Below are 24,728 nucleotides of genomic sequence, written 5' to 3'. Positions count from 1 at the left end.
GAGGGTTAACATAGCATCTTGGAATTTAAAATTCAGGACATATTCGCACATTCCGAAGGTATGTACTCTATTCGATAGAGATACTTTACATTTTTATTTTCTTATGATATTCGACGTGCAACTTTGATCACTCTTTTTTATTAGAATATAGTTATAATATATAAGAAATAATATTATATAAGTATTTTTAAAATAAGTCTATACATATGATTTTTATATTTTTAAAATAAATATTTCAGAAGCTATCGATAATCAGAATTTAAAAAATTTAACTAGATCTCGATCAAAACATCGAATATTTATGATAAAAAAGTATATATAACACTGTATTCCGAAGATATAAACGAGCAAGCTGCTGGCTGGGTGAATAGCCTCCCGGACCATGGGCCATCGTTCGAGGGACAAATTGACGAAATACAATCCAGTTAATTATATTTTGATAAAATATAATTTTGATTTATATGTCACCGATATAGGTGGTTTTATGTATCAATAAGAGATATAATAATTTATGAAAGCTGATTGCATCAATCAACTGCATTACATTTCGTCAATTTATTCTCGTTCTACGGCGACACTGACTGAGTGGAGTCACGCGAACCCTACCCACTCCGATTCGCCAACTTCTCCATCGGTCGCCGCCAACTTTACCAATTCACCAACCCAGCAAGGACAGACAGCAGCAATGGCGATTCCACAGCCCCTCCTCCTCCTCTGCCTCCTCGTTTCCATCGCTTTCCCCTCCCATCCACGGGCCGTGGGATCGGGGTTGGCGCCTGCGTCCTCCTCCCCGTTCGACGCCGCGCTGGCCACGCTCCAGACGCAGATCGGTCACAGCTTCCGCGCGCCGGACCTGCTGCGCCGCGCCATGACGCACGCCTCCTACTCCCGCGAGAACGGCCGCGCGCTCGCGGTCCTGGGCCTCGCCGCCGCCCAGTCTGCAGCAGCGATCCGCTCCCTCTCCGCTGACCACGATGCCACGGCCTCCGCCGTCGCGCGCCGCGCGCGCGAGGCGGCCTCGGAGGCCGCATGCGCCGCCGCGGGCACCAGCGTCGGCATCCCAGCCATCGTGCGCGTCGCAGGCGGGGTCAACGCGTCCGCTGACCCCGTCATCTGCGGCGCGTTCCGCGCTCTCATCGGTGCGGTCGCCGTCGACGCCAATAGCACCGACACCGCCGGGGAGGTGTTCTGGAGGTTGCACGTGCTCACTGCCGCATCGGCCACCGCTGCTATGTGAGGCTGGGATGGACATCAACTTCCAAAACACTTGTTTGCACTTCATCAGTGTTCTATTAGCTTAGTGACTCTGCCGCTGCGACTAGATTAGTGACTCTGCTGCTGCTGCTGCTGCTGCTGCTCATCAGTGTCCTATTTGATGTTGAGCTGCTACCACGCTCTACTGCTAGTGTACTACATATCCATCCAGGAATGTCCAATTGGCTGCAAATTTGGGTTCCTGACTGCAATAAAATGTGATGGATCATGGAACATGAATTATTTCTTCTTCTTCTTCACCTACGATAGCGGTTTATAAATTACTGAAAAATGGCTGCTCCAAAATCATAATTATGTCCGTCTGTGATGTTGTTACAAGGAAAATCGATAACAGAGCAGGAGTACCAACTTTAAGGTGAGTACCAAATTGCTACATTGAACTCATATCAGGCTTACATTTGCAACACCAATCTTGTATTGCCCTAAACTCACTTAAAGACAGACATAGCATTTGATGATTACATGATCAGTAGCCCTGTTTATCCAAAATTTGACTGCCCAAAACTCCCATTACAATGTGCGACGACAAACAAACCAACTCGTCTGGGCAGCTACTTCCTTGGCTTTTTGCTCCTGTGCGTATTTTCAGGATTTGCGTTTCTTGGCTAGTTGCTTCGCCTTCCTTGCAGCCACAGCAGGCCGCTTACCTTTCTGAGCAATAGGTCCAGTTTCACTACTCTTACTCTGCTTCCCTTCGTTGCTGGGACGCTGGTTCATTTTCGCCTTCTTCACAACACCAGACTTGCTTGATCTCAAGCCTTGGTAAGACAGAGCTGATGCCTTTCGTTTGGCATTGTCACTGCCTTCATGAGATTTGCTGCCTGGTGTAGAAACTTCCTTGAGTTTTGGCGCACGTTTCATTTTTCCAGCATCCATTGTCTTCTTTGGAGTTGCATCAACCGATTTTGCATGGGAGAGCCTCAAAATGCGATCTCTAATTTTGATATCCCGTTTTCTGACAACTGAGTTTGCAGCTTCCTACATAAAATATATTAGAATGGTCAAGACCTGTCACAAGAGAGCAATATTTGGAGAGAATTCATCAAAAGAATTTTTTTCAAAACATCTCACGGAATGATTTCAAAGTCATCTTAAAATTCTAGGCACCGTAGAAAGTAGAATGTCCTAAGTCCAATTACGAGATGTAATGCATGTGGCACTATAAGTAGATAAAAAGTAAACAGTGCATATCACAGGTAGCTAGCTGATAATTCAATAAATATATCAGCACAACCTTTTTTTGGAAAATAACTTACAAATTTACCATGATAACAAAATGCAAGTCAACTACAGCAAGAGAAGAAGTTTGATAAGTGAATTGTTCCTGAACTGACAAGTGAAGAAGCACCCAATATTGCAAGCTGCAGCATGGACGATACAAGAAAACATAGTTTGTATAAAAACCGGGAATTGAGTTATCAACTGGCCTAAATAAGCTCCCTGCTATAATTGATATCTCAACCACAAACTTTTAACTTTACGATGGGATCATTTTGGGGGGGGGGGGGGGGGGATTCCTGATAGTACTTGCCTTCTATAAATGATTTGCAAAATTACACAGGGTATAACAAATCCGGCTATCTAATTCTTATACCCTATGGACTAGTTGGATGATTGAATGGGCCACATTTCGCCAAGTACAAGAGGAAAGATAAGAATTATACCCTTGTTTTGAACAAAACATAGGCGATACCCTTCCCTAGGCTTGAATTTGGATCTCTAATAACACGTATGGCTTCAACATTGCCTTCTGATCCAGTGGAACCACAGAATAGCTGGTAGAGCTCTTCATCCTAATATGGCATTAAGAAACAAAGTTAATCTTCATCTTGGTTACAGAAGAACGTGATAGCATGGTTCTTCATTTTTTAGAAACTGCAGTAGCATAGTACACGATTGAATGCATGGTGCACACCTTTACATCAAACGGAAGGTTACCAATAAACACTGTCCTCTTTCTGTCATAAAGAGGCCCTTCTCCTCTAAGCTTTTTACGAGGGGGGCAAGCCATATCGACATGGATGTGATTGCCACCGAACTAAAAGGTTAAATGATTCAGAAATAAAATTGTCTTATCAATCAAAATACAGAAAATTTGAAGAAAAAATTCACTTACGAACTAATCATGTTTTCAGCTGTACAACAGCCAACGTACCAGTGCCATATTATGAGACAAAGCAGCGTGTGCAGACTGCTCTTCTTTGAATACAATGTAGGCATGCACACTGCAAAGGGTGTAAGCAAATATGAATTGGGACAGCACGGTTTACAACATACAATGATTTTGACATATAGAGAAGCTTAACCAAAGGCTATTAAATAATACTGTTTGCTGCATATATTGGATTATAAACTCAGGCAAATACTCAATAGCGTAAGTGCAGAACTGACTAGATCAAGAACACCATGAATATAGAAGACAGTGGTCATGACATAACGGATGCAATGGTGAAACATGGCTAAGCTAAATTGGAAGTTAGGAAGCCCATTCCAAACAATAGCATGGAGTAAATTCCTGCAACTTTACCTAAGCAATAGGCAAAACAAACCAAATACTTATGATTCATAGGTAAGCAAGCACTCACCTGTCGGCCGATTCATTGACCTTGCCCTTTATAATGGCATCTTTCCTCGAAAGCTTGGTCTGCAAGAAGCACAGAGAAACAAAGTTGAAATCGTTCCACCTCGGATCAAACAACGAGGAAGGAAGGCAATGGCATGGTACTCACGTCAGCCAGTGGCACGGAACGGATCCTGACGGACTCGACCTCGCCAAAGGCCACGAACTCCTTGGTGAGCGCCTTGCGCTTCGTCCGCAGCGGCAGGTTCCCCACGAAAACCGTCCTGAGCAGCTTGCTCTCGTCGCCGAACGCGTCGTCGTCATCCTCCCCCACCACCGCCGCTACCTCGTCGGGCGCCTTCCTCTTCCTCCCAAAGGCCGGCGGCTGCTCCGTGGCGGCGCCGTGCCCCAGGCGCTCGTGGCCGGCCTCTATCTCGTCCCTCTTCCGCTTGCGCCGCGGCCCCTCCTCCTTGTGCTTCTTCTTGGAGGTCGGCTCGGCGGCTCCAGCGTCGGGGTTGGGGTGCTTGCGGAGGGGCGTGGCCGCGTTGGCAGGGGGCTCCTCGGTCGAGGGCTTCCTGCGGAAGGGGTTTTCAGCGGAGAAGAGGGAGCGGATGGCGTCGCTTGCGGCGGCGGCCGCGGGGGCCGGGTCCTTGTGCTTCTTCGCCATCGGCTCCATCGGCGGCGATGCGTTGCGTTTGCGGCGCGGCCTTGTAACTTGTACCCCTTGCCTCGTTGGGCGTCTCAGAATAGACGTGGGGTTGAGACGGGCTTAGGCGTTGTCAGCCGTCCGATGGAGCACGAATGGTTAGGATTACTGTGTTCGGGACATCGGTCGCGGCGACTACCCCTTTGTTGGGCGAGTCGGGACAGAGGAGCAGGGGTTAGGGTTCTTGCGATTTCCGTCTCCTTGCGCGCCGCCACCGCCATTGCCGACCGGAGGGGAGGAGAGGATGGAGGGTACTAGCCGCGCGGACGGGCGAATCCGAACCAGCTCCGGCTGTTCTCCTGCACCCGGAACCCGCTCTACCGCGCCCACGGCTCCGCGCGGTGGGCGCAGGGCGACACCGTCGTGCTGGCTGCCGTGTACGGGCCCAAGCCGGGGACCAGGAATGGGGAGAACCCGGAGAGGGCCTCCATCGAGGTCATTTGGAAGCCCAAGATTGGCCAGATCGGTACCCACTCCTCTCTTATTCACTGCACCTGCTGTTGTTGCTGGCTTGCTTGCGTGGGCGTTGGCGATCAAGAGGCTGCTTAGTGCTTACGTTGTCATTTTGTCCCCAAGTAATTGTGTCACTGAAATGGCGGATTGTTTACAGGAAGACAAGAGAAGGAGTATGGGATGACGCTCAAGAGGACGCTGCAGAGCATATGCTTGCTCACGGTTAATCCAAACACCACCACCTCTGTCGTGCTTCAGGTAATGCCACCCCGCTGCTGTGCTAGTCTAACTTGAATTTGTTTTGCTCTATGCAATTTCACCATGCTTGTGGGTTGTTGTGGTCAAAATGTGCAAGTCCGTAGATCGTCTCCCATTTCTGAAGTGCTTTGTGTTGAGGAAAAGTTTCTGTATACTAAACTCAATCAATCAGGCTGTAAATGCTATAAATAAAGGAGTGTGCATCTCTTAGACTCCTTAATAAAGCAATAACTAGCTGTCTAGGACTCTGAGTGCACCTCCACCCTCATTCTGTATTGTGCGCTCATATGTGTGCGAGAGTATGGACTACTGAATACTGATAAAGTGAAGGTGCTGAAGAAAACATGCATGCTCCTACTAGGTTGTCCACTTGCACGGAGTTTTCAGCATAAATACGACTTATTGAGCTTACAATGATGCTTTGGAACATATTCCCTGTCACATCCGTGTTCTCTCATAAGGATTAAAAAAAACTCAGAAAAATAAAATCCCTCTCACTCTCCTCTCTCCCCCCGTGACCCGGCACCGCTCCTGCTCTGCTCTGCGCCGCGCCGTCCCATCGCCGTGCGTCACAGGCAGACCTCGCGCCTCGTCTTGCGCCCCGCGCAGCCGCTGTCGCCCCCTATAAATATGAATAGTGCCTTTTCCTTTCTTCCCCATCTGCACCGTACCACCCCCTCTCCCTCACCGCCACCGTCACCCTCTCTTCCTCTCCGAGCACCGCCGCCGCTGGTGAGCTCTACCGCCTCCCTCCCTCTCTCAATTTCCCCCCAGAGGAGCGTACCTTAGCCTTCTTCGTCGTCGCCGGCAACCACTTCTTCGCCGACCGACGCCCTTGCCCCCCCCGGCCAGATCCGCCCTCGCCCGGGACGGATCCGGCCACTGCCGCCTCGGTTCGCCGGTCAGCGGAGCCCGTCGCCGTCCTCTGTCGGCGCGCCGCTGCCGCCCCGTCGCCTCTCTCTCTGTCCCTCTCGCCCTCTCGCTCTCCCCGTCAACTATCGGGCCGACTCCCCTCTCCCTCCCTCTCTGACAGGTGGGCCCGAGCCGACCGTTGAGGGTAACACATAAGTTCCTCAAAAATGCTTTTAAGATAGTCGTTGTAAATTGAACATTGCATCAAAAAACTAGCTTTCTGCAAAACCTAAAGACTCTACAATTTTATCCTTGATCTACCTATATGCATCTAATGTCTCCCCTTGAGGTAGGACTTGCTGAGTACCTTATGTACTCACTCTTGCTATTTATGGACTCAGATGATCTAGAGGCCGACTTCGTTGAAGGAGAAGATGAAGAATAGAAAAGTTGGTTTCGTCTGCACTCAAGTTGCCTAAAGGGCATTGGTTACTTTTGCATTTTTTCCGTTGTGCTGTGAGGTTTTATTTAATTATGCCTACGGTCCCTTATTGTAATGAACTCTGTGTTGTATCATAATATCGTATTTAATCGTTGTATGCTTGTGATATCTACTTCTGTTGGAAATATGTATGTACCAGTTACTGATCTAGGGACTGGTATGAGTTGCACAAGTTGACCTGAAGGAGGGGTTCGACATTCCTTGTATACACGCATGCAAGCATTCCTGTTACAAGTGCGCTTACTGTTATTCAGATTGCTACTTTGGTGCCAACCTTTTTGTAGTGCATGACGGCAGTGTGTCTCATGTTGTTTAAACCTTTCTTTATTCATCACATCACTAAATGTGTTGCTTAACTTTTTGCAGGTCGTGGGTGATGATGGTTCTGTGTCTTTTAGTGTAGCAGTTATATATGGCACTGACTTTATTGTTAGCTACATTGATGTTTGGATTGAAATTTCTATTCGTTTGTGAATAATTTACTTGTTGCTGATGTCAAGTAGGCGTGCAGAGTTAGAGTTAGGCACTTCTTTGTCTATATTCCTGCCTTGAAATGTAGTTTGTAGTTGAAAGCAAGCATTCTAAAATCCACAAATCCATCACATCTTTCCTGATTTCAGTGAGGATAGTTGTCTCCTTGACAGTGCTTAGCTTCTGCCATGTGCAACTAATGCTTCCTGTGCTGCCCTTGCATTTGCTGGCATCCCTTTGAAACATCTTGCTGGTAAGTTGAGTAGTTTTTTTGTATGCTATCCTATCAGATTCTGTAGCTGACAAGCTTGTTTTTGCTGCAGTTGCAATTGGCTGTGGGGTGATGGAGAGCGGCGCGGTGATTTGAGACACAAGCAAGGCTGAAGAGCAGGTAGCAATTATTCTTTTTCTGAACTTCACTGCAGGAAAAGGAAAACATTCGGCAGTCCCATTTCTTTCACAGAATACATTTTTGCACCGCTGCTTGATCCTTGTGTTATTCAAAAACTCCTGACACCAAATATACACTATTTTGTTTTTGAGTTATTGGGTGACTTAGGATTTGCTAGGTTATAGGGAGTACAATTTTTGTTCCCCCCAACACTGGGATTTGATCCGTCTTAAGCCATTGAAGCGTACTTTTTCAGTCCTTCAACACTAGAGTCTTCAAAACAACCTTGTACAGATAATGTTTTCAGTACCATATGGAACAGAATTAATCATCTGTGTTTGTCACAACCTGCAGCAATTGAAATCCGTTGCTCATTTGGTGTTCCCTAATTCGCGCAAGTGTGTCGATTCGAAGGAATCAAAACAGAAAGACGAGCATTCTGAGCAAGGATTGATAACTTTGACCACCCATGGAGTGATGTCTGGTATGGTTTACTATCTTTCGCCTCGTATTGGTGCATTCTTCGTAAACATTATTTATCGAAAATGCATGATTTGTCGTCCTAATTATGATCATCCCTTTTGTTTTACAATCAGAGGAGGATTACGTCAACTGCATAGAGAGAGGCCTTGCTGCGTCGTCACGAATCTCAGATTTTATGAGGAACACTTTGCAGGAGGCGTCTGGAGATGTTTGAGCACCGTTGTAAGTGTCCTAGAATGTAGTAATTTAGTAGTGCAACTTTGATGGTAGCTCATGTTGCTGTGATCCGGGCATCTAATTAGGAAATGCATCCAGATGCTGGCTGGGTTCCTTTGTGGTACGCACCCTGGAGCAGCTTGGCACGAGAAATCACTTGTGGAAGCTAGATTGTTGGGAAAAGCAACTAGCAACTAGGGTTGATCTGGTGTTGTGCCGGAGGTTCAGTTTGAAATGAATCAGGTTATTGTACCCTTTGTGTGATTCTGTAACAGAAGTAATCTAAAGTTAGTGTACTGCAGCTTTCAGTTGGCCGGAACTGTGGATGTGATGACCGATGAGTGCAAGGTTTTACTGCTCCATGGGCATTGAGTCACTGTTGTGCACTCACGCACGCACAACGTGTATTTAGTCCAAATCATTCAAGAGCTTAACCTCGTGCATCATCATCTGATGATTCTGATCCACCTAACCACTTAACCTGATGGATGATGGCTCGCTGGAGCCGGTGTTGGAAGAATTAAGACTATCTCTAACTATTTTTATGAAAGGATTTTTAAGGTTATTTTTTTCGAATGAGATTTTTTCTTCTTCTTTTTTACGATTTTTTTAAAAAAAATCATTGAAGATAAAAGAAAAATAAAAAAATAGAAATAAGAAGAGAAATAAAAAGAAAATGAAATGAATCGTTGAAGATGAAAGAAAATAAAAGAATAGGAATAAGAAGAGAAATTGAAAAGAAAATGAAATGAGGGGAATATCACCAGAGAAATCTTACCGCGGCCAGCCGACGTGCTCCGCCCCGACCGAAATGACTGCAGCGGCGTGTCGGCGGAGGAGGAGAGAGCTGGCAACTGGCAAGCAGTCACCGCGCCGTCTCCTTGCCCGGTCGTCTCGTCTCGGCCAAACAGAGGAGGGGGGATGGGATCCAGCCCAGCAGCCAACCCAACCGCTCGATACCCTTCTTCGCTGCCTTGCTAGCTGCTGCTATATACCCTCCCCCTCTGCTCTGCTCGGGTCTCCTCTCCCAGATCTCCGGCGCTGCACACCCGCAAGCCGAAGCGACCTGCGAGGGGACGCGACGAATTCCATCGGACAGACTCCGCTTGCCATCAGGCGCTATGGCGTTCGATGCCTTCACCGACAAGAACGCCGTCTTCCGCCGCCTCAAGGCCAAGCCCGAGAACAAGGTAACTAATCCGTCTCTTCTCTTCTCTCCAGATCTGCACGCCTCTCTTCTCCCAAGATCTGACATCTGCTGCTCCGCTCTGCTCCCGCAGATGTGCTTCGACTGCAACGCCAAGAACCCCACCTGGGCCTCCGTCACCTACGGCATCTTCCTCTGCCTTGACTGCTCCGCCGTCCACCGCAGCCTCGGCGTACACATCACCTTCGTCAGGTACCTATTCACTACTTGCTACTGCATACCGTATCTTGCCTGGGCTTGCTCCCCTCTAGTAGATGAGATCTCGTTGCTTAGGATCCAGATCTCTTCCTGCGTCGCGCTTCCTTCCTCTATAGAATGCCACGCTTTGCGCTTTACAATGGTGCTCGATTTAAGAGTAAATTTCATTCTCTAGTTTCCAGAAGCAAGTGTACATCACCAGAGCAAGCGTACAGTTAAACCTGTGGTAGAACTAGCTGTGGGTGGATGTGGATCTGAGCTCGTCATACAGCCTGCCAGCAGCAACAAGGTCGGAAACCTTGAACCTTGCACCATTTAGCTTCTCCTTACGGGCCACCAGTGCCTGATTTAGAGCTTGTTTGGCCTGCCTACGCTATGAGTGCTTTGGAACTTTGCTTCTCTCATCTAGAAGACTACAGGAAGCACATTGGTCCACCTAACTGATCCTTAATTGCGTTTACCATGACCTGTTTTCATAACCAAACAAGCTGAAGTTTTTTGTTGCCACTAGCTAACTATGTTATCTATCTACTCGGATCACAGAAAAGAGCGGCAGTTACATCATTTCCTATATTTTCTTGACACAGCTCCATCTGTCCACTGTATGATGATTTGAAAAGCTGCTGATGCAATACTCTTTTGAAATTCCTGCCTATGGTTCACATTCTCTTTTTGCTATCTTTTTTTTCATTGTGTCTTATCAGAAGACCTAGTTCTGATATGTTTCGACATAGCAAACAGCACTTTGTTCCTGCCAATGATGTTCTGTTATACTCAGTATCCCTTATGCAAACTGCATCTTTTGCAGGTCAACGAACCTAGATTCATGGACTCCAGATCAGCTGAAGATGATGGCTTTTGGAGGCAACAATCGGGCTCTTGCATTCTTCAAACAACATGGATGGACTGATGGTGGCAAAGTCGATGCAAAGTATACATCAAGAGCTGCTGAATTGTACAGGCAGATACTTTCAAAGGAGGTTGCTAAGAGTTCCGCTGATAACAACTTGCCGTCGTCACCTGTCGTAGCTTCTGAGCCATCGAATCCATCCAATGATTTCCCTGAATTCAAGCTCTCGGATGCACCAGTAGAGAATACAAATGGGAAGCAGGAACCTAATTCACCAAAAGCTCCTCCCCGTTCGCCAAAAGCCCCTACCCATCCCACTTTTGTCAGTTCTGTAAAGAAGCCCATTGGTGCAAAGAAGGTTGGAGGCAAGACTGGAGGGCTTGGTGTTCGAAAGCTTACTACAAAGGTACTGCCGTAAGGCTGCAGTCAAATGAGCTCTTTTGTGTCTCCCAGTTTCTAACAGTATGGTACAACTTCGAATTTGAAGAACTAACCCGTGCCATTTTTCATTTTGTACTGCAGCCAAATGAAAGCCTATATGATCAGAAACCCGAAGAGCCTAAACCTGCTGTGCCTTCCTTGACTACTTCAACTACAAAAAGTGGCCCATCTTTGCATTCACGTTTTGAGTACCTGGAGAATGAGCCATCAGCTGATTCAAGAACTGAAGGATCTCATATGACTGGCCATGTAGCACCACCAAAATCATCAGACTTCTTTCAAGAGTATGGGATGGGTAATGGGTTCCAAAAGAAATCAAGCACAGCTACCTCAAAAACTCAGGTAAAAGTTGAGCTGATGGTGACATAATGATCCAATATGCTTAATTCATACATAAGTTTGTGGAGTTACTTGAAATTATGGTATCTTTTGTTGACATCAAGAGACTTGGGTCTATGCAAACATTTGCAGCCTTGTTTTATATATACATACATACATATATATATATATATATGTATATGTATATGTATAATATGAAAACTGGTTTGTGCTCCCGGGAGTACATGCTCCCTACTATGATATACCACATAAATGAAATGAATATACTCTTTTGTCACTATATATATATATATATAGGACACCTATTCTATACTCCTAGGAGTATGTACTCCCACATGCAATATACCACCTAAACAAACACTTTATACTCTTTTATCATTTTTAGTATACTCTAATACTAATTCTAAGATACTCCAATATGAGTTGTATGAAAAAAAATTCAATGTTAGCCTTTCATTTTTGCTATATACTCTTTTTTATACATAAAAGAAGTATATACGCAAATTAAGATAAAAATCATGGAATTTCATAAAAATTTTCGTGGGATTTGTATTGTAGTATCTTATAATTACTAATGAAGTATATTTAAAGTGATAAAGAAGTATAACACATGTGTAAAAGTGGTATATGAGAGGTGGGAGTACATACACCCAGGAGTACATACTAGTTTTCCTATATATATATATATATATATATTGGTTTACCAATTATTTTGTTCACAGACACTATTGCATCTAATGGCTTAGCTTGCTCGAAGTAAACGATGGTTTGCCATTTGCACCTTGATCCCTAGACGTTTTAGTGTCCATCGATGTCTGCCCACCTATTATCATATTGCAATATTGCATGCATTTGTCCTGTGCATGTTTCTAATTTAGGCTATGATCCAAAAAATATCTTAAGTTGTTTGTGTCATGTCTAGCTGTTAACTCAAGCTGGTTTGGTTAGCTACCTTGTTTATTAGCTATCTGGGCAGTTTCTTCTGGCTTGCTTCTTTAACTTGCAATAAGCAGTCTGCTATGTTCAAAGTTAGTGCATTGTAATTTGACGTTTTTTTACACTCTAGTAAGGCAACTATTGCACAATGCTCTTGTGCTTTAATATTTTTCATCGTGCAGATTTCTAGTTACTTTGTTACCCATTCTGACTCTAGATGCATTACCTTCCAGATTCAGGAAACTGACGAAGCAAGGAAAAAATTCTCGAATGCAAAGGCGATTTCATCATCTCAATTTTTTGGTACTCAAAACAGAGAAGAGAAAGAGGCTCAGCTATCCCTTCAAAAATTTGCGGTGCGTTTACTTTTGCATCACCTTCTTGTTGATATTTAGTCTTAGTTCAAACTGAATTACTTCCTTGAAGAATCCATGTTCGGAATTTGCAACAATTAGTCTAGGGGCGTGTGCTTGTGTACATTAAACTTTTCTTGATCGTTTAGAAGTTTGCTTTTTGCTTAAAACTCATTTATTGTTGTGATACAGGGTTCTTCATCCATTTCAAGCGCTGATCTTTTCGGTCGTGATGTGGACAATTCTAATGTGGACATAAGTGCTGCAGATCTCATCAACAGAATATCTTTCCAGGTAGCTTTTGTAAATCATTGGCACGATCTGTTATCTCATGGATATTTAGCTTTTAGCAGTCAGGTTTTCATACATTTTAAGCCATTATTGAAGTTGACAATACAAATATTAATTTATGCAATTGCACTACGAAAACCAATATTATGCAGAGACGTTCTGTGAAAGTTGCATAAACTAACAGTCTCATTCCTTGTCATGGTTTTGTAGGCTTCCCAGGATCTGTCTTCACTCAAGGACATAGCTGGAGAGACTGGAAAGAAGTTGACATCTTTGGCCTCCAATTTCATCAGCGACCTTGACAGAATCCTTTGAGCGGGCCACTGGAGTCTGCACCGGAATACTGCTTCAAGTTGTGACCGCGGTGCATTGCCGATCATTCCAAGCATTTCTTGCACAGTTCTGTAGAGGATAATAGAAGATTCTTATTACGCGTTTGTATTTTGACCATTGTTCCAAACCTGTCCACATGAAGATATTTAATTTGTTCCTTCACAACGGTGAAGCATACGCTCATATACATCCATGTTACTTGTATCTTGGTACAAAAGTCTTACTGTCCTGTGCCTGTGGTAAATGAAACCAATACGGATGTTTTCACAGTGATTTGGAAACTGTCACAAACTGTATCATTGTATGACACATGGGTCCTGGGGAGTTTTTTTTATTTTATTTTGGGTCGTTTCGTCATTGTGCCCGCTTGTGAGCTTCTGTTCAGTGATAACGCCATTTCGTAAAAACAAAGCTTGCAAGGATTCAGTCAACAGCATGAGAAAGCTGACTAAAACTTGCGGCTGCTTTGGTAAACCATTGGCATCGATGCAATTGCTTGTTTTCTTCCCAGCCACTCAATTTGACCAAAAATTTGTTAAAGATTCCGGCTATTTGTCTGGCAAGTTGCAGAACCATGCCGTATGACTCAAACTCCCACGCCAGATTCAGTATAATTTTAGTCTATAACATTTGTATTGTTTACTCTGTCGCTTTCATTTTGGTTTTTATATGAATACTGGGAGGCGATGCTCGCAATCTAGTTGGTCGCCCATTGGGCAATGGAAGGGCCGACGGCAACAGATTCTAACCTTTTGAAGAATCTTGCACAAAGCAACTTCTCCTCTTCCTTTGCTTGTTGGTGGCTTTCCATTTGTTTAAGCCGAAAATTTCTCATCTTTCCTGTCCGTAGCTTTCCTTTTAGTTTAGGCTTCTACAAGCTGTGGTCATCCAGAAGTCTATTTCTAGTACAAACACGTCCAAATTTGTTTAGTAGTAAAAACTGATTTTATTTTTTAGAAACCACGATCAAAAGCTAACAAAAACAGACTGTTTATTTCAACTTTTGATTTTTAAAAGCCAATAGAAACCTAAACAATTAGGGTCTTAAGGGGAGTGACGGAAACATCTATATAGCTAGGGAGGCCATGGTCATGCCAATTTCAATTCAACGCAACACTTGTCCCTATTTTACTAGTATCTATGCTGTCAGAGCTTTGGAGGATTCATTAGTTAACCTTCATAATAATAATTGTAGCCATGTCCCAAGTCATCTCTTGTGGATTTGGTGCGTGAAAGATCCAATACAATTTTGAACATCAACAGTCGGCGAACTCAAAGACGATATGAGTCCATGGACGATGCAGATGGCGAGGGAAGGAAGATGCCACCGGTGCAAAGAAAGAGATGCAACTAGCAATGCTAAGAGCTCCGATGTTCATCAGGAAGGAGGGATTTGAGTCGAGGCAGGCATAGGGCATGATGTTAGTAGGAAGGCGCACCCTACTAGCCGAGCAAGCGTTTGGTTCCAAGCAGCAGCGAGTCTCATATGATAAAACTCAGTATTGGACACGGACATGCGTATCAGAATTTGATTCGAATTCAAGTGTCCGATTCAACAAAGAAAATTTAGACACACCAAATACAATTTAAATCTGACAATACAATTCGAATTCAGATATCTGATTTAGTGTAAAAAAAATTAAACACGGATGTACCACTGATAAGAACCAGCCACATATGGAATCTTGATGGAGATAGCTTATACTACGAAGCAACCAGACATGATACAACAAGCGGTCGAGGCTATCAAGAGGCGAACATGACACAAACCAACTCCCGTACAGATCACGGCAGGCGATCGATCTGGTACAGGAGGAGACAAACCAAGCGTACGGTACACACAGTCACATGGACCCAGCAGATTTGGCGATAGGAAACATAACGCGGATGGATGACGATTATCTCCATGACTAGGATTGGGAGGAGACGAAGATGCGGATCTGCTCCAGGAAGGTCACGTCCTGCGGCCGATCCTTGCGCCGGAGGTAGCCGGCGGCCACCGCGTGCGAGTACTCCGGGTACCCCTTCTCCCCGCTCCGCCTCCACAGATCGTCCGCGTAGGCGCGGTGCGCGTAGTAGGCCAAGGCGTCCACCCGGGCATCCTCGGCGAGGTCGACGGAGATGGGGAGGCGCTCGTAGTGCGCGCGGGAAATGCCCTCGAGCTCGTCCAGGCGCTCGAGGCCACGGGGCGTGACGGCGTAGAGCTCCCCGGCCACGCGGTGGCCGGCCCCGGGGAGGTTGAGGAGGAAGGGCACGCGGTAGGGTCCGCAGACCAGCGGGAGGCGCGACGCGGTGGTTGCCGCGCCCACGAAGGAGGCGTCCCCGCCGCGGGCCAGCTCCTGGAGCAGGGCGTGGTTGGAGAAGCCGCGCTTCAGCGTGCCGTACGTGAACACCAGCGTCCTCTTCGGAGGCTGCTGCGGGTGCTCCTCCGCCGCTGCGTCGCCGGCCGTGCAATTGGGCGATCGATCCATCGGTGCGGACGCCGTGCTGACAATGGGGCCTGAGGTGGAGGTGGAGGTGAATTTATAGCTAGCTGCTGGGTCTGGGCTTGGGCGAGGCGGGGTGGGCCCGGATGCCGTCCAAAATCGAGTTTTTCTATTTTTCTATTTTTTAATATTAATATTTAAATAAATAGATTTTTAATATAAAAATTAAAAACCTAGATGTGTTTCATTTAAATCACTATTTACAGTAATACATACTAGGTTAAAAATAATTTTAAAAATTAATTAATCATATAAGATGAATATTACTGAACTGTTCTAGATTTTTAAAAATTTATTTGAGACTCTAACAATTGTTAAAAGTTATTAAAATAGTCTTTTTTTTAAAAAAATTAGTTTAAATTCTACATATAGATTTAGTGAATCCAATTAAAATGAGTTGCATATGAATTATGAAATATTTTAAAATAAAATTAAGATTTTTAAGCAAAAGAAGACCACAATTTTATATTAAAATAGGTTGTATAGTAAAAAATACTATTATAAACAGTGGTTTCAAACAAAACACTGTTCCCTCGGCCCGCCGCCCCACTAGAGGGCTGTTACCGATCAGAACCCTGTATATATCTAGTTTTATAATTTTTATATCAAATATCTATTTATTTAAATATTAATGTCAGAAAATATAAAAATAAAAAACTCTCTAAAATCTTTTGGTGGGCCCGGATGGCGTCCAAAATCTTTTGGTGGGCCCAGCAGTCCACAGATCCCTAAGGCGCCGCCGCCGCCTCTCGCCCCGGACAGAGGAATGCCCGGCGGCCGAAAGCGCCCCGCTCCGTTCGCCGGCTTCTCCCCCTTCGCTCGCTCCCTCGTCTTCTTTTCTGTCTATTTTACTCAGATAATGAATTTGCAACTTTGTCTGCACGGCTGAAGCCAACACAAGAACTCCGGGAATCCTTCCGATTCAAGCAGTACCTGCTGGTCGCCAGAATATTGGAGGTGAGAAATGCAATTTGCTTCCCATTATATTGCTGCTAGCCTGCTACCCATAGCTCTTGAGTCTTGAATATTTGAAGTGTCATGTTTTGTTGCTCAGTGCAAACATGTAAGATGCCGTGTGGATCAATATTCAAGATTAATATCACCTCGTATCTGAGAGTGCCTTCGATTTTTTGTTGATTATTCGGTCATAACTTGTTTTCCTTTGTTACTGTGCGCAGAGGAAAATGTTGGTAATATGCTCTAGAGGCGATCGAGTTTGCGGATTGGATCTGCTAATGGGCTTTAATGTTGATTAAAGGACCATTAGGGTTTAGAGTCATAATGGGCTTTAATGTTGATTAAAGGCCCATTAGCGTGCTCTATATAAGAATAGGCAGGGGCCAAGGCGCAAGGTGTTCTTTAGAAAAACCCTAGCCGCCTCCTATTCCCGAACTCCCTTCGAAACCCTAGCCGGGCGAGCGGTGCTAGCACACCGGCGCACGGCGATTCCATCCTTGTACGTGTGGATACCGTGGAGGCGCTGCTACTATTGCGGTGCTGATCTGCTCGGGAGTACTCGGGACGTACCCGCGAGTACTCGGAAGGTGCTCGGGACGTGCTCGGGACGAGGTTGACGATCGACTACTTGACGCGCACGACGTTGGATTGGTCTGCTCCAACTCTTCTTCCGCTGCACTGCTCGTCAAGTGGTAACGATTCATGATCCCCTACTCGCATGGCTTCCTGGTTGAATGCGGTAGAGAAAATTTATTTTGTGCTAGCGTAGCCTACCCGCAACCCTTTAGAAAACTCCCGCAAAACACAAAGCAAAGAACAGCAAAGATGAAGATGAACCTGTTATCTATCCGAAGTTAGAGGATGAAATTTTTCATGAGGTAACAAACAATGCTATTCAGATATTGGTTGTTTGTGTCTCTACCAATGATGCTAACAAATCTTTCTTCCTCAGCTTAGCTCATGGTCTCTCACTTTCCCAATATGTTCTGAACAGTCAGCTCAGCAAGAGGTCAGTGGCATTTAATTACTTGATGTTTATGATGTCTTGAAATGTGTAACACTGTAACTGTGAACTGGTTCTCATGTCTTTATGGTATTATAAATTACTCATCCCATGTCCTTAGAAAATACTAGTAGCGAAAGCCAAGCATGTTAAGTAGGAACCTTTGTTGCTTTTCAACGTGTCTTGATTATAATCCCCTTCTGATAATTATTTGTAATCTGCTGTTTCCACAGTCTTTACCTTCGTGTTTCAAAATCAGATGTTGTATATACTACCAGTTTATAAAAATTGGAAGTTGTTCCTAAAACACAACGCTCTGGCTGCCAATGCAGATGAAGAATTACAAAGAGATGGGCTTAGTGATGGCCATTAAAGCTGAAGCAATTCCAAAGTTCCGCAAGAAGTTAGATGCTTTTGTATCTGAATAGTAGTCATTCTGCTCATAGCTGCCCAATGTGGAATTTTGCTGCTGTCCACATGGTATTAGATTTTTCTAGTTTGTCCTCCAGCAAATGCAATTGTGAGTGTGACGGCAAAATGCGAATGGAAATACTATATTTGCCATGTTTGATGTGATGTTGACTTGCAAGAAGGAATCACTTTTGAACTAATCCAATTTTTCATGTACTGATATCAATAGATTTTGAAGGTCGTGTGGTTGCTTTAAGATAAGATTTTTTTAAGTCCATGGACGAGTATTCTGTTTGATACACCTTCAAGCGTTGATTTCAACATTCATTCCGTTTTTGGTGTTTTGTTAGAATGATTTTTGTCAACCAAGCGAATCGATTGAACTTCAAGGTGTCTTTCATGACATTTAGATTTGAGCCAGCAAAAGAAGTGTGTCCACCACACAAGTTGAGTGTTCTGGATGGTAACAGCAAGCTGCTGGTAACATCTAACTGGGAGCCGTTGGACGATCAACATGCAAATTGCAATGCGGATCCTTGATCTTTGGCGCAAAATGTGCATTGCTCTGGACACCAAGTATTGGCAAACAGATGACAAAACCTCAAACTTACAGCATTTAGCACGGGCAATAATAGCTTTACATGTTGCGTTAGCGCTGTGGTTCTCGTCGTCCGGATCATAGAATGTTGCCCTGGCTGAGTAACAGGACTAGCTAGCCACGTAGCCTTTGGTGCGTGTTAACCTATCGGTCCTGGTATTTCATTAGACTGAAGCAATCAAGCAACTCTCCGCTGGAAGTTTATAAAAAGTTTCGAGATCCATGCTCCATGAAACATTAGTAGATAAAATTAGCAGGGAGTTATCACATAAAATTTTCAAACCGCCAACAATGGTTGAAGAACACAAGAACAGCCATGAGCCCGTGGAACAACCTCTAATCACAAGTTCCTGAATGCAGACTCATGAGCAAGCTTCTTGGGTGTAAGCCTCGCCAGCAAAGCCTTGTTTGAGAAATGTTCAGCATCTACAAAGAAGAAGTTTCCCTCAGCCTTAAAAGTGACAAAAGGCCTGTTTGTTTCAGGAGGCCTAACATCGGCAAACTTGATTATCCTTTTGAGAGGAGTAGCCAGCCATGTCATCGCCTCAGCCTCGAAGCTATCCGAACCAGGCCGCCACCTGAGCTTGTGAACGTATGGGCTCACGAACCAGTGCAAGGCTGCAGTTGTAGTGGCACTGAGGAAAATCACGGTGGATGCAACTGCTCCCTTGAGGATCACATTCATCTGAGGTGAAGTCATGAATGTTATCACTGGCCTGGCCCTAGTGACACAGAGAGGCAGCAGGTGGACAGAGAGAGAAGCTTCACTTTCTTTATAGCTGACGATATTGGTCCTTCATAAACCATGCCATCATCTTTGTCATCCTCCTTGATCTGCTTTGGCTCGTGTCCAATGCTTATCTTGCTGTTACTGTATTCAGTTCTTTCAAAGCAGCAGCAAGATTAACACGGACCAATGTTGTCAAGCGTTGTCTAGGCTTGCACGTTGAGAAATGCCTCCACACTCCGTATGCACCGAGGAACCTGAAAATCTGGTAAAGAAAGGACGATGAGCATATTTTGGTATGGTTTACAGTGATGCGTCCAACAAACATGCAAAAGACACTCCACCCGTATTGAAACAATCAGACACGCCTAGCATGTGCTGATGTGCATATTGCGAGCGACATTCAGTCAGACAATCAGCGAAGCTACGCATTATTTCTAGAAAACAAAATCAGAAAATCAGAGATTTAACGCAATACATAATGGGTACGTGTAAAGCTGCAAGACGGAATTACACAATAGCGCAATCAGAAGATATTACGATATCAAGATTAACACGGAAGACGACTACGAGGACGACGACTGCGTGATGAAGAGGCGGGGAGGAACCTGAGACTCTGGAGACGGCGCGCGGAGGTGGGGTGAGCCCCACGGAGAAGTGGAGCCTCGCCGTCGCCATGGTATCCGATCGAGGAGGGAGGGGGACTAGCTAGGGTTGTCGCGAACGCCCAAGACGATGAGCCAAACGGGCCAAAGCCCAAATGGGCTTCAATCCGATCCAGCCCAACATTAGACCCCGCAACCCCTTCTCTCTCTCTCTCTCTCTCTGTCTCTCTCTCATCCGCGCACACACCGATCTCCCACCCGCTTCCGCAACGCCATCTCCCTTGCCGGGTCGCCGGAACCCTAGCCGCCGCCGCCGCCTCTGGTGCGATCCCCGTATCCTATCTCTCTCGTAGCCTCCAAATCAAAGGTTTCTCTACACACACCCCTTAATCCATCCCTCTAAATTTCTCAGGTTTTTCTCCCGTGGTGCCGTCCGGGCGAGCCGAGCGGCCGGTATGAGTAGCAACCGCAAAAACTTCCGCCGCCGCGCGGACGACGGCGAAGAAGCCAACGGCGACGGTGCCAGCCTTCCCAAGCCCACCACCGCCACGAAGACCCAAACCCTAACCGTCCCCAAGTCCAAGTCGCCGCCGCGGCGCCAGGGGGCGAGCCGCCTCAGCTTCGCGGACGAGGAGGACGAGGACGACGCCGAGGAGGGCCCTTTCGCGCAGCGCAGACGCCCGACGGCCTCAGTGCGCCCGGCTCGCACGGCGTCGCCTGCCGCGGCGTCGCTCCACCGCCTCAGGCCTGCCAGGGAGCGGGTGAGGAGCACGCCGGTGGCCGCCGTTGCGGCGGTGTCGGCGCCAAAGCCGTCCAACTTCCAGTCCCATGCTGGGGAGTACACCCCGGAGCGCCTCCGGGAGCTCCAGAAGAACGCCCGCCCGCTCCCTGGGAGTCTCATGCGTGCGCCGCCGCCGACTCTGGCAACTGAGCCCCGGTCGCAGAGTTTGGCTGGAGCCCCTGCCAGTTCCACTCCTGCTACCACCACCACCGCAGCTGCCACAGAACCAGTGGTTATTCTCAAAGGTCTGGTGAAACCCATGGCAGAGGCAAGCATTGGGCCAAGTAAACCATTGCAGAAGGATGCGGAATCTGAGGAAGAGGAGGAAGGGCCTGTGATACCTGACCGCGCAACCATTGAAGCCATCCGGGCAAAGCGGCAGCAGCTGCAGCAGCCAAGGCACGCTGCACCGGATTACATCTCCCTTGATGGTGGTGGTGTGCTCAGCAGCCGGGATGCTGGCGGTGAGTCCAGTGACGAGGAGGACAATGAGACGAGGGGTCGGATTGCAATGTACACTGATAAGTCAAGTGACGGCCTGAGGAGCACTAAAGGTGTATTTGGCGGGATCAGTAGCAAGGGACCTGCTGCCAGTTTGGGAGCTCTCAATGATGGGATCATGGAGGCTGAGGACGATAGGGATGACGATGACGATGAGGAAGAGAGGAAATGGGAGGAGGAGCAGTTCAGGAAGGGGCTTGGTAGGAGGGTGGATGATGCTTCTACTCAGAGATCAGCAAATGGTGCACCAGCCACTGCGCAGGTTCAGCCGCAGCCATTTGGATACTCGGTGGGTTCCCATTACCAGCCCTCCCTTAGCGGTGCTGTTCCTGCAGCATCTGTTTTTGCATCAGGGAGTGCGGAGTTATTGTCCATCGCTCAACAAGCTGATGTTGCAAACAAAGCCCTGCAAGAGAACATCAGAAAGCTTAGGGAGACTCACAAGACAACAGCAAGTGCTTTAGTTAAGACCGACACACATCTTAGCGAAGCTCTTTCAGAAATATCTAGCCTGGAGAGCGGTTTGCAGGATGCAGAAAAGAAGTTTGTCTACATGCAGGAGCTCCGCAATTATATTTCCGTGATGTGCGATTTCTTGAATGATAAGGCGTTCTATATAGAGGAGTTGGAGGAGCACATGCAAAAACTGCATGAAAGTCGAGCTTTGGCTATTTCTGAGAGGCGTGAAGCTGACCTAGCTGATGAATCAGGTGTTATTGAAGCTGCTGTCAATGCGGCAATATCTATTCTTAGCAAAGGATCGAGCTCAGCTTACCTGTCCGCTGCATCAAATGCTGCGCAAGCAGCAGCCGCTGCTGCTAGGGAAAGGTCAAACCTCCCACCTGAGCTGGATGAGTTTGGCAGAGATATCAATCTCCAGAAGCGTATGGATCATAAACGCAGGGAAGAGAACAGGAATCGAAAGAAAGCCCAGTCAGAGTCCAAGAGATTGGCATCAGCAGGGAAGAATGATAACATTGAGCAGATTGAAGGAGAGCTAAGCACTGATGAAAGTGACAGTGAGAGCACTGCTTATGTTTCCAGCCGGGATGAGCTGCTCAAGGCTGCTGACCTTGTGTTCAGTGATGCTGCAGAGGAATACTCAAGCCTTAGAATTGTCAAGGACAAGTTTGAAGGTTGGAAAACTCAGTACCCTTCGGCATACCGAGATGCTCATGTAGCTCTGAGTGCACCATCTGTGTTCACCCCTTATGTGAGACTGGAGCTTCTGAAGTGGGATCCCCTCCACGAAGAAACCGATTTCTTAGACATGGAGTGGAACAAGGTTCTTTTCAACTATGGTGTGCAAGATAATGAGAGTGCTGGAGATCCTAGTGATGCAGATTTGAACCTTATTCCAGTCTTAGTAGAAAACGTGGCTCTTCCTATTTTGCACCACCGCATTAAGCACTGCTGGGACATATTGAGTACCCAAAGGACCAAAAATGCTGTAGATGCTATTATTATGGTGATTGATTATTTACCAACGTCAAGCAAGGGCTTGCATCAACTATTGGCTACTGTGAATAGTCGTCTAACCGAGTCCATTGCTAACCTTTCAGTACCAGCCTGGGGATCAATGGTGACAAGGACTGTTCCCGGTGCTGCTCAATATGCTGCATATAGATTTGGAGTTGCAACACGTCTGCTTAAGAATGTATGTCTGTGGAAAGGCATCCTTGCGAAATCTGTTTTTGAGAAGCTTGCTTTAGATGAACTACTGAGAGGGAAGATCCTTCCTCATATGAAGAGCATCATTCTGGATGTTCATGATGCAACCACTAGGGCTGAGCGAATAGCTGCTGCACTTTCAGGAGTGTCATCACAAAGTCAAAAGCTGCAGCCTTTTGTAGATCTGGTGGTTGAGTTAGGAAACAAGTTGGAGAGGAGACACACATCTGGCATAAGCGAGGAAGAGACACGCGGTCTGGCTCGTCGGTTGAGGAACATACTGGTAGCGCTGAATGAGTATGATAAAGCTAGAGCTATTTCAAAGACCTTTCAGCTCAGAGAAGCACTATAACTCTTCCTGAATGTAGTGCGAGAATTCCAGTTTTGACAGCTATGCAGGTTCTAAATCCTTCCATTTTACGGAAATGTTGTGACTTCTGATTATCTGTACATCAAATAATCATGAGTTCCTAGTCCGACTCTGCTTTATGCTATCAAAGAAAATTTAATGTTGCCTCGATTATTGCCTTTCAAAAGCCACCAATGGTTATTCACTGATTGCAAGAGCTATCTGATTAACAGATCAAAATATCTTGCACTAGATTTATCTTTTGCGAGTTTAAGTCGTGATCACTGCATTTGAAATGATACTGGTATAACCTTGTGAATACGAACATAGTATGATCTTATCCTATGGACTTATTGGCAATTGGGAATTGTCAACATGCCAGTCATGAGCCCCAACCGACTCTCAGATTAATGATCTTAAGCTTGAATGTGTTAAATCATCCTCACCTATTCTATATTATCTTCAAACATTTGTTATGGTTAACCAAACATATGAATGTGCAGAACTTGCATCGTACAAAAATGTTGATTTTGGTTTTCCAAACACTGATTTACTGGAGAACTGGATGGCATAAATTGTCGCTTTTTATTACACACCTTATGTATAAGATGTAATCACAATTGAGGGCTTGTTTGTAGTAGGTGTATTTGATTTATATTTGGTAATGGGTTTGTTATATGTACACAAACATGAATTGTTTAGGGGCTATGGAAGGCCCTAACATTTCCTAAATCAACTGTAAAGGCTTTCCGATTTCTGTTGATACTCGTGAATACTCTTTATCTTATTTATTTGGACGAAGAGAGCCTTTATTTTAAGCACTGATTGCTTTCACCTTATATTCGAGTGCCAGATGAGAGCAGGATGTAATCATCAATTTGTTTAAAAGCGTCCTTTTGAAATTCTCATTTATTATGCGATTGATGTGCCTTCTGAAGGTTTTTTGTTCTTCATATCATAGTATTGCTTGCTGTGCGTTCAAGATTCACTGTTAAAGAGATGTTCCGAATTAGCATAGCATGTTTATTTATTCGCATGTTTCGTAAGATGTATTCTTTAATTGTTAATACTTGACCCTGGCTTACTGTGAAGACCACTTTAGGACTTTGTGCAGGAGACCTTTCTTATCTATTTGATGTCTAATAAATCATTTTGCAAATGTAATGAATGCAGTTGTAGAATAAGTGAGTATTTAAGTTTTCTCTAGCTATGCATCTTTGTCATAAAGCCACGTGGACATTGTTTTGATCAACACAGAGTGATAATCTTTGTAGTAAAGCCACATGGACATTGTAGAATAAGCGAGTATTTTAGAGGCTGTTAACATGACTTGTGCTGCTGTTGCGGAAAGCAAGCAGTAAGAGGCTGGGTGGCACGCAGATGGAGGCAGGCAGCGTAGTAATTTGCAACGGAGAAGATGTCATCAACGGCTCGTCAGCTGGGGTCCAAATTGTTTTTTACGATCAGCACTTTTGCACTAGTTACTACATGGGGCAGATAAGATTTGTCTCCTGTAGTAGAATC

At 45.6% G+C, this 24,728-nt stretch overlaps 5 protein-coding genes and 2 pseudogenes across 5 annotated transcripts; 4 read left to right on the top strand and 3 right to left on the bottom strand.

The window, feature by feature from the left end:
- Positions 1-540: 540 nt before the first annotated feature.
- Positions 541-1,510, top strand: LOC133913813 (protein NUCLEAR FUSION DEFECTIVE 2). Its single transcript, XM_062357080.1, has one exon. It carries the CDS (start codon positions 686-688, stop codon positions 1,235-1,237), a length of 552 nt encoding a protein of 183 aa, XP_062213064.1. The 5' UTR covers positions 541-685; the 3' UTR covers positions 1,238-1,510.
- A 114-nt stretch (positions 1,511-1,624) lies between these two features.
- LOC133913812 (uncharacterized) lies at positions 1,625-4,820 on the bottom strand. The gene is made up of 6 exons (XM_062357079.1): positions 4,005-4,820; positions 3,861-3,919; positions 3,431-3,500; positions 3,191-3,313; positions 2,940-3,068; positions 1,625-2,253 (listed from the first exon to the last, which is right to left on the bottom strand). The coding sequence occupies exons 1-6, from the start codon at positions 4,509-4,511 to the stop codon at positions 1,861-1,863; spliced, it is 1,281 nt and encodes a 426-aa protein (XP_062213063.1). The 5' UTR covers positions 4,512-4,820; the 3' UTR covers positions 1,625-1,860.
- LOC133913814 (exosome complex exonuclease RRP46 homolog) lies at positions 4,707-8,619 on the top strand (annotated as a pseudogene).
- Positions 8,620-8,986: 367 nt separating this feature from the next.
- On the top strand, positions 8,987-13,472 carry LOC133913809 (probable ADP-ribosylation factor GTPase-activating protein AGD9). The gene is made up of 7 exons (XM_062357075.1): positions 8,987-9,357; positions 9,448-9,566; positions 10,381-10,828; positions 10,945-11,205; positions 12,372-12,494; positions 12,684-12,785; positions 12,993-13,472. Exons 1-7 carry the CDS (start codon positions 9,289-9,291, stop codon positions 13,095-13,097), a joined length of 1,227 nt encoding a protein of 408 aa, XP_062213059.1. The 5' UTR covers positions 8,987-9,288; the 3' UTR covers positions 13,098-13,472.
- A 1,321-nt stretch (positions 13,473-14,793) lies between these two features.
- On the bottom strand, positions 14,794-15,623 carry LOC133913810 (putative gamma-glutamylcyclotransferase At3g02910). The gene has a single exon (XM_062357076.1). The coding sequence runs from the start codon at positions 15,584-15,586 to the stop codon at positions 15,026-15,028; it is 561 nt and encodes a 186-aa protein (XP_062213060.1). The 5' UTR covers positions 15,587-15,623; the 3' UTR covers positions 14,794-15,025.
- A 2,914-nt stretch (positions 15,624-18,537) lies between these two features.
- Positions 18,538-19,899, bottom strand: LOC133913807 (uncharacterized; annotated as a pseudogene).
- Positions 19,900-20,022: 123 nt separating this feature from the next.
- Positions 20,023-23,444, top strand: LOC133913806 (transcriptional repressor ILP1-like). Its single transcript, XM_062357074.1, has 2 exons — positions 20,023-20,224; positions 20,315-23,444. Exons 1-2 carry the CDS (start codon positions 20,058-20,060, stop codon positions 23,205-23,207), a joined length of 3,060 nt encoding a protein of 1,019 aa, XP_062213058.1. The 5' UTR covers positions 20,023-20,057; the 3' UTR covers positions 23,208-23,444.
- The last annotated feature ends 1,284 nt before the right edge of the window (positions 23,445-24,728 follow it).

This window comes from Phragmites australis, chromosome 3, assembly GCF_958298935.1.
Source record: "Phragmites australis chromosome 3, lpPhrAust1.1, whole genome shotgun sequence".
Lineage (NCBI taxonomy): Eukaryota > Viridiplantae > Streptophyta > Magnoliopsida > Poales > Poaceae > Phragmites > Phragmites australis.
Note: the sequence above shows the minus strand (reverse complement) of the source record. Positions and strands in the feature narration are given on the sequence as shown.